Consider the following 12,444-nt stretch of genomic DNA (forward strand, 5'->3'; position numbering starts at 1 on the left):
CCAATTAAATGTCTGCCAATTAAGATAGCCATGAAATCATAATCAAGCCTTCAGCGACCTTTCGATCTCCCGAGCAAATTCCAGTGCTTTATTATAATCAGTAAAAAAGGATTCTTTTTGATTGTAGGTCACTCGGAGTTTTGCTGGATACAACATACCAAATCTGAGCGCTGGGATCTTCTTAAGAATAGATCTTGTCTCATTAAACAGTGCTCTTTTCTTAACCACCTCAAAGGGATAATCTCTGAAGATACGAATCTCATCGCCTCGGAATGATAAAGCTCTGTTACTAGCAATTCTTGACAACATATCTTCTAAAACGTGAGCATTATGCACCCTCAGAATCAAATGTCTTGGAGGCGCATTAGCACCTGGCCGTGCTCTCAGTGCTCTATGGGCTCGATCCAGCAAGGGCTTTGAATCCATTTTCAAAACTTCCTGTAATAACTCAGCAGTAAAATCACGAACGTTTTTATCTTTTTCTTTGCCTTCTTTAACACCAAGGATTCTTAAATTTTGTCGTTTTGAATGACCCTCTAAGTCAGTACATTTTTCGGTTAATCTCATCACTAAATCAGAAAGACGCTGAGTCTCTGACAATACTACTTTTGTAGTTTCAGCACTCGTCTCGGCTAAAATTTCCAAGTCACCTATAGCCTCATCATGTTGTTCTATTGACGCGGTAATGTGGTTCAGCTTACCAGAAAAATCAGAGTCCAACTTTTGTAACTTGGAGGTTACTTCCTCCATGTGTTCATTCATTTCAGCCTTTGATTTATCCAACTGCTCCTTAATAGTAGATAGTATATCCCCCTTCATTCCTTTAAGGGAAACTAATTCAGCTTTCATCTCTTGTAATTCAACTGTCATATTTACCACTTTAGACTTCATATCTGAAAGCTCCTCACCCACAACGCTGCGAAATTCTTCCAATCCAATTTTTTTAGGCTGTGGATTCCGGGTTGTTCGTTTGGCAGTTTCTTCCTGACCCGCTGCTGAGGTTTGAGCTGTAGCAGAGGCTTCCATCTGACTTGGTTCTTCTTCTTCCACGGGTCTTGTTCTGACCGTTCCTTTTTTAACGATTTTTAACGGGGGGGTGCGACTTGTCGAAATTCACTTTTAAAAGTCGCGATCTGATGATGTCACCCACCCTTCGTTGAAAATTGCCGGTAAGTTGCAACGGGCCCGACCCGTTCCTCTCTTCCTAAATCGGAATATTCACGGAGCTAGTTGACGTGCGACTTGTTCAGTCCATAACGCCACCGGAAGTCCAGGATATTGAATTATGTGAGGTAAGCGAAACAAGTAGAGTAGTGATGGAAATTAGGAGGATTAAAGAAGAGGAGGTACGGACACTTTTGAAGAATATAAAAGTGGATAAGTCTCCAGGTCCTGATAGGATATTCCCTAGGACATTGAGGGAAGTTAGTGCAGAAATAGCAGGGGCTATGACGGAAATATTTCAAACGTCATTAGAAACAGGGATGGTGCCGGAAGATTGGCGCATTGCGCATGTTGTGCCGTTGTTTAAAAAAGGTTCTAAAAATAAACCTAGCAATTATAGACCTATTAGTTTGACGTCTGTGGTGGGAAAATTAATGGAAAAGATACTTAGGGACAATATATATAATTATTTGGATAATCAAGGCCTGATTAGAAACAGTCAACATGGATTTGTGCCTGGAAGGTCATGTTTGACTAATCTTCTTGAATTTTTTGAAGAGGTTACCAGGGAAATTGATAAGGGCAAGGCTGTGGATGTTGTCTATATGGACTTCAGTAAGGCATTTGACAAGGTTCCACATGGAAGGTTGATTAAGAAGGTTAAATCGTTGGGTATTAATAGTGAGGTTGCAAGATGGATTCAACAATGGCTGAATGGGAGATACCAGAGGGTAACGGTTGACAATTGTATGTCAGGTTGGAGGCCAGTGTCTAGTGGAGTGCCCCAAGGATCTGTGTTGGGTCCACTGTTGTTTGTCATTTACATTAATGATCTGGATGATGGTGTGGCAAATTGGATTAGTAAATATGCAGATGATACTAAGATAGGTGGAGTAGTTGATAGTGAGGTAGATTTTCAAAGTCTACAGAGAGACTTGGGCCTTTTGGAAGGGTGGGCTGAAAGATGGCAGATGGAGTTTAATGCTGATAAGTGTGAGGTGCTGCATTTTGGTAGGACAAATCAAAATAGGACGTACAGGGTAAATGGTAGGGAATTGAGGAATGCAGTGGAACAGAGGGATCTGGGAATAACTGTGCATTGTTCCCTGAAGGTGGAATCTCATGTGGATAGGGTGGTGAAGAAGGCGTTTGGTATGCTTGCCTTTATAAATCAGAGCATCGAGTATAGAAGTTGGGATGTAATGTTGAAATTGTACAGGGCATTGGTGAGGCCGAATCTGGAGTATGGTGTGCAGTTCTGGTCGCCAAATTATAGGAAGGATGTCGACAAAATGGAGAGGGTACAGAGGAGATTTACTAGAATGTTGCCTGGGTTTCAGCACTTAGGCTACAGAGAGAGGTTGAACAGGTTGGGTCTTTATTCTTTGGATTGTAGAAGGTTGAGGGGGGACTTGATAGAGGTTTTTAAAATTTTGAGAGGGACGGACAGAGTTGACGTGGGTAGGCTTTTCCCTTTGAGAGTGGGGAAGATTCCAACAAGGGGACATAGCTTCAGAATTGAGGGACAAAGGTTTAGGGGTAACATGAGGGGGAACTTCTTTACTCAGAGGGTTGTGGCTGTATGGAATGGACTTCCGGTGGAAGTGGTGGAGGCTGGCTCGATTTTATTATTTAAGAGTAAATTGGATAGGTATATGGATAGGAGGGGATTGGAGGGTTATGGTCTGAGTGCAGGTAGATGAGACTAGGTCAGGGAGAATGGTCGGCGTGGACTGGTAGGGCCGGACAGGCCTGTTTCCATGCTGTAGTTGTTATATGTTATTGTTATATGTTAACTGCAGATGCAGGTTAATACACAAAATGACACAAAGTGCTGGAGTAACTCAGCAGGTCATGCATGCAGTGTCTGTGGAAAACATGGAGAGGTGACGTCTCTCGGAGTGCTGGAGTACCTCAGCGGGTCAGGCAGCATCTCTGGAGAACATGGACCGGTGATGTTTTAGGTCAGGACCCTGAAGAAGGGTCTCCACCTGAATCTACAACAATAACCAGTCTGACAGCGAAGGCTGGCGTAAGATGTAGTGTGCAGGAAGGAACTGCAGATGCTACCAAAGGTAGACACAAAATGCTGGAGTAACTCAGCGGGACAGACAACATCTTTGGAGAGGAATGGGTGACCTTCATAGAAGGATCTCAACCTAAACGAAGAAGGATCCTGACCTGAATCTTCAACAATAACCAGTGTTACAGCGAGGGGGCCATCGGGCCCTTCTCAACATGGCGCCGCACCGCATTCCGCTCCAAAGATACTAGAGGAGCAAGATAGACCACTCGACTTTAAAAACCGTAGTAGGTCATGGGTAAATTTCAGCGCCATTTTAGTAGGCAGATTCTGTGTGCTAGACTGGGCAGTGTTCATAACTCTCTGCGATTTCTTCGTATATAAATTGTTTGCAAACATTTATTTTTGTCCAACTTCTTGGATAAGTTGATAGTTGACATTTATAACTATTTCTTGAAGAGTTGCTGCTTCGTGATCTTTAAACTTTGGATGTTACTGATTGAATATTTGCACTAGAGATCCACTCTGTATCAGGCCAATTGATCATATTTAATTAACTTATCAGAAAACACTGTTTTTCTTTGCTTTCTCTGTTAATTTTAATTTCACCTCCACGAGCTGTATCTCGTTTTGTTTTATTTTAAAAAGTCATGGAAGCAGAGATTAGGCATTTGCAAACAATAGAACTCTACTGTATCCACAATATAATTGAAAAGACATTTAACTTTATACTTAGAGCCAAGAAAATTTGAACTGGTTAATTGATTAGTTAAAATCCCTTGACAGCCACTAAAATGACCAATGCTGTCTGATGTGGTACAGAAGCATGAATCCAATTCAAATAGACACCGCATCTCTGGAGAAAAAGGATGGGTGATGTTTCGGGTTGGTATTATTCTTCGGACAAGGCGGGGGGGGGAGGTGAAGAGCTGGTATAAATCAGGACCTGATCTTTTCATTGGTTAGCTGATATGCGAAACAGTGCAACCTTGTATATCTTGCACACAAAATGATGTAAATCTTACCATGAATGATGCAAAATTGAAGGGAGTTGGTGCAATATACTCCTAACCCACAAATGTGTCGTTATGAGATATTCACATTTGAAAAATCCATAAATCACAAAAAAACCAGGAAGATGCCTTTGTTATTGGATCAACTTATCGGTTGAATTTAAAATAGTTTTTACAGTTTGTAGAGTAGTGGGTAAGGATCCTGTTAATGCATGTAACTAATTTTTCACAAAAGTGAGGGTTAGCACTATATTGCACCGTCCCCCTCAATTGTATGTTAAATTCAAAACTAAACTATGGTAGTAATGTACATTATTCATGTCTAAAGCTGGCACTTCTGTATCAGTGTAGGTATGTATGCATTACATTTTATTACACTAATATAGAATGAAAAGAATGAAGAAATATCTTGACATGTATTCATAGTTATTTTATTCACAATATTAGAATTCCTGGAAATAAGTTTGATGTCACTGATTGCGAATGTGTCGACCCTAATGAAATGTATGTGAGAGAACAGTGATCATGATAGGGAGAACCATGTGTTGAGAAGTGTGTGCATGACAGATTTTATATATATATATATAGAGAGAGAGAGAGAGAGAGAGAGATTGAAAGAAATTGAAAGAAAAAGGTTACTAAACAAATAATTAGAGGAAATCACAAGAAATAAACGATATATATATATATATGTGTGTGTGTGTGTATATATATATATATATATATATGCATGTATCATATGCATCATACACATATACATCATGTGATAAAATAAGATGGAAATAGAGCGTTGCATTAAATCAAAGATGCTTCTGATCCATGAGAGGGAACTTTGAGATCTATTTATCTCTACCATGCCTCTCAAACACACACACACATTCATATATATGTTACATTTGTGCAGAGTGTGTGTTTGAGCAATACAAGGGAAACTGCACAAAAGTGGGGGCTGGGGAGGAAGAATGGGAGGGAAATGGGCAGAAACAGTAAGAAACAATAAAATCAGGGAAATTAAGCAGGGGAAACATTAAAAAATAAAAATAACAAAAAAATGTGAGTTGATAGAGGAGATATTTTCTGCATTTTAATGGTATCATCATACATACTGTTCCCCCACAACACTGATTACACTGCGAGAGGCATGGCGAGCGGCGGGTTTTGCCTACTAAAATGGCGGACGTTCCGCTCCTTTGCGTGCTACACTTCAGTACACGCGCATTCAACGGAGTGGTCCATCTTGCTCCTCTAGTATCTGCTCCGCTCGACGACGATGCCCGATCAACGGCTGTAAAAAAGCCACGTGATGACGCTTCCCCGGTTCCTGATTGGTTGATAGCCGTTCCGTCCGATGAGACGTTATCGCCTATTGGTGAGTGGTCGGCATGGTGCGAGCCCTCAGCCAATCGCCGTGCAGGGAACCGGCGAGGAGGCGGGATGGCGTGACTGTGACGTGTGTGGGCGGTGCCGGGTCCCCACCGGCAGCCAGCGTGAGGAAGGTTCTCGACCCTCCCCCCCCCCCCCCCCCCCAAACGTCACCCATCCCTTCTCTCCACACAGATGATGCCCGTCCCCGCTGAGTTACTCCAGCATTTTGTGTCTATCCTCGGTGTAAACCAGCATCTGCAGTCCCTCCCTACACAGCTGTGGCTGCCGTGGTGATGGCTGAGGACGGGAACATTGCGCGGGTTACCTGCGCGGCCCCGGTGAATATTGCTGTGATAAAATACTGTGAGTATAATCCACGCTGAACCTAAGTCAGTTACTTGTTCCCAACATTTCCTATTGCTTCCTATTTTTTTTTCTTCTCGTCAGCGCACCTGCTGTGTGTTAAGGTGCTCAAATTATAAACGTGGGATTAAATGTGACACCTTTTTCAAACCGAATGGCCATCTTCCCTGCATCTGTTGCAGGAACAAGGAGCTCCAGATGCTGGCTTATTTCAACAAAAGTATTGGAGTAGCTCAGCGGGTCAGACAACATTTCTTGAAAACAGGGAGGGATAGGTGATGTTTCGAGCCGGGACCGTTCTTCAGACTGTATAAGAAAATAACTGCAGATGCTGGTACAAATCGATTTATTCACAAAATGCTGGAGTAACTCAGCAGGTCAGGCAGCATCTCGGGAGAGAAGGAATGGGTGACGTTTCGGGTCGAGACCCTTCTTCAGACTGAGGGTCTTGGGTCATGAAGAAGAGTCTGAAGAAGGGTCTCGACCCGAAACGTCACCCATTCCTTCTCTCCCGAGATGCTGCCTGACCTGCTGAGTTACTCCAGCATTTTGTGAATAAACCGTTCTTCAGACTGATTGCCTGTGCTGTGGTGAAGGAAACCTGAAGAGAAGAAGGACAGGACAAAGTCTGGCATGTAACAGGTGGATACAGGTAAAGAAGGGCGGAGGGTTGATGATGGTTGGACCAAGGCTAGAAATGGAAAGACAGAAGATGCGAGACAAAGTGATTGAAGAGTTGCGAATTGTGAAGCTAGTAGTGGACTACATTTTATCTCTGTACCGCCCACTCCCCTGACATCAGTCTGAAGAAGGGTCTCGACCCCAAACGTCACCCATTCCTTCCCTCCAGAAATGCTGCCTGTCCCGCTGAGTTACTCCAGCATTTTGTGTCATATATACACAAAAAAACAAAAACAATAATAGTGTAATAATAACAATAGTCTAGTGTAAGAAAATAACTGCAGATGCTGGTACAAATCAAAGGTATTTATTTCACAAAATGCTGGAGTAACTCAGCAGGTCAGGCAGCATCTCAGGAGAGAAGGAATGGGTGACGTTTCGGGTCAATAGACAATAGACAATAGGTGCAGGAGTAGGCCATTCAGCCCTTCGAGCCAGCACCGCCATTCAATGCGATCATGGCTGATCACTCTCAATCAGTACCCCGTTCCTGCCTTCTCCCCATACCCCCTCACTCCGCTATCCTTAAGAGCTCTATCCAGCTCTCTCTTGAAAGCATCCAACGAACTGGCTTCCACTGCCTTCTGAGGCAGAGAATTCCACACCTTCACCACTCTCTGACTGAAAAAGTTCTTCCTCATCTCCGTTCTAAATGGCCTACCCCTTATTCTTAAACTGTGGCCCCTTGTTCTGGACCCTTCTTTAGACAATACCAATAATAGTCTATGTAGTTCAGAGCGTATTTGGAGGTTGTAGTGGTGGAATATAAGGTGCTTTTCCTTCAGATTGTATATGGCTTTGCTCTGGAAATGGAGAAGGTCCAGGACGGATGAGTCAGTATGAGAATGGAAAGGGGAGTTAAAATGATTAGCAACCGTGAGATTCATTAGGCCTTTGGCAAAACGGTCACAAGTCTATGCTTGGTCTCGCTTCTGTACAAGAGGCCACATCAGAAACACCGGATGCAGTAGATGAGGTTAGAGCAGGTGCACATGAACCTCTGTCTTACCTGGAAGAACTGTGGGGGTCTCTGAATGCAGGTGAGGGAGAAGATAGAGGGACAGGTGTTACATTTGTGATTTCATGGGAAAGAATTGATTGATTCCACGTACAAATTGTATAGTGCATAATCTGAGCTTTAAACATGAGAGCAGTTTCATGGCTAACAAGAAAATAGTTGGGGTTCATGATCGATGTACTCCAATATAATCTGAAATAAAGTGAATTTATCATATGTAACATGAAAAAAAATCTTGAAAAGGTAAAGCAGTTAGTCTGTTTAATATTTGAAACTTCATTTTCATTCAAATCAGATAACTAACTTCAGTGTGCAAATTTGTTGTGTTGTTATTTTGTACAACTGACACCAACTTTGGAAATCTGCAGAAATTCATTAAAACGAAAATCCAGGTGTTATTGGTGATCTTCTGCATTTACACAGAGGTGCTGGAGCTATTTATCATAATGCTAGCTCTTGCAGCAGGATCTTGATAGCTGGACAAGTGGGCTGAGGATTGGCTAATGGAGTTTAATTCAGATAAGTGTGAGGTGTTGCATTTTGGGAAGTCAAACCAGGGCAAGATCTTCAGAGTGAATGGTGAGGCCCTAGGGAGTGTTGTAGAGCAGAGGAGTGCAAATACATCATTCCATGAAGTGACATCACTGGGAGATAGGGTCAAGAAGGCTTTGGTATATTGGCCTTCATATTGGGATATTATGTTTCAGTTGTACATGTTGGTGAGGCAGCATTGGGAATAATGTGTTCAGTTTTGAGGAAGGATATCATTAAGCTGGAAAGAGTTCAAAGAAGATTTACGAGGATGTTGCCAGGACTCGAGGGCCTGAGCTATAGAAAGGGATTGTGCAGGCTATGACTTTATTCCTTGCAACGCAGGGAGATGAGGGGTGATCTTATAGAGATGTATAAGATCATGAGGGGAATAGAAAGGGTTGCTGAATGTTTTTTACCCAGAGTACGGTAATCAAGTGCCAAGCATACGTTTAAGGTGAAATGGGAAAGATTTAATAGCAATCTGAGTGGCAGCGTTTTCAGTATTAAACAAGCTGCCAGAGGAGGTAGTTGAAGTAGGTACCTAAGCAACCCTTAAAAAGCATTTGGACAGATACATGGATAGGAAAGTTTTTAAAGAGATATGGACCAAATGCAGAAAGGTAGGACTAGCGTAGATGGGATATTTTGGTAAGCATGGACAAGTTGCGCTGAAGGGTCTGTTTCCGTGCTGTATGACTATGAAGGTACTGGCGCAACGGTGCAGTTGCTATCTCTCGGTGCCAGACACCCATGTTCGATTCGGCCTACGGGTACTGTCTATGTGGAGTTTGTACGTTCTCCCTGTGACTGCGTCGGTTTTCTCTGGATGCTCCGGTTTTCTCCCACATTTCACAGACTTGCAGGTTTGTAGGTTAACTGTTTGCTATAAATTGTCCTTGGTGTGTAGGATAGAACTAGTGTATGGGTGATAGATGGTCGGTGCGGACAGTGGGACGAAGGGCCTGTTTCCACACCGTATCTCTAAACTAAACTGAACTAAATGACACCGACAACAGAGCAGCAACTTTGTTTTTAGTGAGGTGCTAGTAAGAGACAATTGTGAGCGAATTCAGTGGGATAAAAGGCATTGGCAAGATTGATCCCTGGATACTGCAAGGATAGAATGGGAAATGTGGGTTTGGTTAGGTTGTTTATGTTCCTCCATAGTCCATGAACAGGATATTAATGAAATACTGAGGATAGTGATCAGATTATAGCCCAGGTTATTGTGGGGAGATGCAAGGAATTTTGTATGGAGCTTTTGCCCATGAGCCAGGAGGTTTGGAATTCCTATACAACCTTCCTGCACGAATGGGGATGCCTACAACCTCTTGGAGCCGTTAGTCAGTGTTTTTAGAGTACACACCATCACTCGACCAATTCCCCACCACTTAACCTGGGAAATCTGTTAGCACGACCAATGCCACATTGGATGAACAGTCAACAGCTGTAAGGGATTAGTTTAGTTTAGAGATACAGGACAGAAATTAGGCCCTTCGCTCACTGAATCCGTGCCAACCAGCGATCCCCATCTACTAGCACTCTCCTACACACTAGGACCAATTTACAATCTTTACCGAAGATAATTAACCTAAAAACCTGTACGTCTTTGGAGTGCAGGAGGAAAGCGACGCACCCAGAGGAAACCCACGCGGTCTCTGGGAGAACATATCAACTCCGTATAGGCAGCACTAGTAGTCAGGATTGAACCCAGATCTCTGGTGCTGTAAGGCGGCAATTCTACAGCTGTGCCATTGTGCTGCCCCACATAAAGTAACAGTATTTATTATTTTTTAATTGTTAATGCGTTTTTAAATGCTAAGATTCTTTTGGTATGGTCCATGGCTAAGATTTCAATACTTTTGGGGTTTTTTGATTAAAAAAATATATATCATGAGAACCTAAAACTATTTTATTTCTTGCACATAGGGGGGAAACGAAATGCAGACTTGATTTTACCAATTAATTCCTCACTGAGTGTAACTTTACATCAAGATCAGGTAAGCTTTGAGGTTACAAGGATTTTGAAGGTGGTTGAAATTTTACACGACTAAACTGAAACCATTTATATCTATATTTTTGTTCTTCACTTCATTGTCAATCAAGTGGTCCTCTGGAGATCTAACTAATGAAACTATCGCAGTGGTAAACCAGGCTGACAATTTCTTGGGTTTGGCCATGGCACGATTTTAATTGACCGCAGCTAGGGCACCAATTGAAATGCGACTATTGCTTTGTTTCCTCACTGAGACCCATTCTGTCTTCTCTGTTCTCTGCATGTTGCTTTGGGCACTCCACCACTCATCCCCTCTACTGCTCACTACTCCCTCAATGGAAGACGACTCCGGGGGAGAAGGAGAAGCTGGCGGTAGAGGTGGGAGTGGGTGGAGTGAACAAAGCGATGGCTGACATGACAAAGCGGCACTGAGCCCCACAGTGACCAAGTGTGTCCTGTCTAAGGCGGTGGCCTGAAAGCGCTGTCAGCCAGGGACTGTGAGCCTATTAGTTTTAAGGTGATTCAGTCTGAACAAGGCTCCCGACCCGAAATGTTACCAATTCCATGTTAAAGAGATGCTGCCTGACCTGCTGAGTTACTCCAGCAATTTGTGTTGTTTTGTGTATTAACCAGCATCTGCAGTTCTTTGTTTCTACATGGTCTTACGGTGATTCTGACTTGTGTAAAATCTGACTTGCGTAAGGCTTTACGCAATGTAACTCTTGCGTAACATTGGGAACTGGCAACTGGGGCCCCTGTGAGTATAATGCAAGTAATGATAGTAATAGAGCGCGTGCAGGTGAGACTTGCCAAAGTATAGCTTGGAATGGAGGGCTGTGGTTATCAGGAGACATTATATAGACTGGATTTATTCTTGCTGAAATATGAGGTTGATGGGTGACTTATAGAAGTTTACAAAATTGAGAGGAGCTAAAATAGGGTATAAAGATTTTATTTTTCATCAAAGGTTCAAAGGTCTGTTTATTGTCACTTGTACCAATTAAGGTACAGTGAAACTCGATTAGCATACAGCCATACTAAAAAAGAGCAACAAGACACACAACTACATAAAAGTTAATATAAGCATCCACCACAGCGGATTCTCCACATTCCTCACTGTGATGGAAGCCAATAAAGTCTAATGTTCTTCCCTCTTTATTCTCCCGCGTTGGAGGCAGTCGAACCATCTGCAGTCAGGGCGATCGAAGCTCCTACAGCCAGCAATCAAAGATCCCGCGATTGGGGCTGTCGAAGTTCCTGTGGCCTGCAGCAGCTGAAGCCGGTCCCAAACCAGGGACTGCAAGCTCCACGGTGTTAAGTCATCAGGCTCCCATGGTTGGAGCTCCCGAGGTCGATCCCCCACAAAGATCGGCAGCTCCACGATGTTGAGTCCGCAGACCCATGCGGTTGGAGCTCCCCGAAGTCGGTCCCCAGCATGAGGCCGCCAGCTCCATGATGTTAGGCCGCAGTGCGGATGGAGATACGATACGGGAAATAAATCGCATCTCCGTCGAGGTTAGAGATTAAAAAAAGTTTTCCCCAACCACCCCTCACCCTCCACATAAAACAAGCTAAAGAACACTAAAACATACATTTAACACATACTAAAAAATCAACAAAGAAGGAAATGGATGAGATAGACTGTTGGCGAGGCAGCCACTGTGGCGCCATCTGGTGGTCAAGGGAATCCGGAGATGGAGGGCACAGGTTTAAGGTGAGTGGAGACATTGAAAGGGTAAAATTTGTCAAACGTGGCAGTGAATATTTCTAAGGAACTGCCTGAGAAGATAGAGGCGGCAGATGCTTTTGCAACATTTATCTGGCATTTGGACAATTACTTGAATAGGAAGGGAGTAGAGAGATATCAGCCTGATGTGGGTAACTGGAATTAGCACAGATCAGTATCATATTTGGCATGGTCAAGAGGGGCTGTGCTGCATGATTCTATGAACATACACAATAAGTACTTGAAAGGTTTAAAGATAATCTTCATAATCAAAATTGTTTTTTAGAAGGTGAACACTACAATGTTGCTATCATTTCAATGAAAAAAAAAGTTTGATTTGGCAGAATTTAACTTCAAGTTGGCTGTCTCCATCAGACAGTTTCCTATGTGTGTTTGCTGCACTGATCAGTCTGAATATAATCGTTAAATGGTGCCAAAGTTTTAACACGTTTCAGTCCAACAGATTGAACACCTTCAAATAAACCCAGTTTTTGAGCAATTTAATATCTTGCTTCCTGCATTTTCTAAGATAGACACAAAAAGCTGGAGTAACTCAGCGGG

The 12,444-nt window shown here is 42.9% G+C and overlaps 1 protein-coding gene across 1 annotated transcript in view; it reads left to right on the top strand.

Annotated features, from left to right (window-relative positions):
• The first annotated feature begins 5,732 nt into the window (after positions 1-5,732).
• mvda (mevalonate (diphospho) decarboxylase a) overlaps positions 5,733-12,444 on the top strand; it is a 40,867-nt gene continuing 34,155 nt past the window's right edge. Inside the window, exons 1-2 of the mRNA XM_078400828.1 lie at positions 5,733-5,928; positions 10,091-10,161. Coding sequence (XP_078256954.1) covers positions 5,859-5,928; positions 10,091-10,161 — 141 coding nt within the window. The 5' untranslated portion in view covers positions 5,733-5,858. The remainder of the gene's footprint in view (positions 5,929-10,090; positions 10,162-12,444) is intronic.

The sequence above is a fragment of the Rhinoraja longicauda genome, chromosome 6 (genome assembly GCF_053455715.1).
Source record: "Rhinoraja longicauda isolate Sanriku21f chromosome 6, sRhiLon1.1, whole genome shotgun sequence".
Classification (NCBI taxonomy): Eukaryota; Metazoa; Chordata; class Chondrichthyes; order Rajiformes; family Arhynchobatidae; genus Rhinoraja; species Rhinoraja longicauda.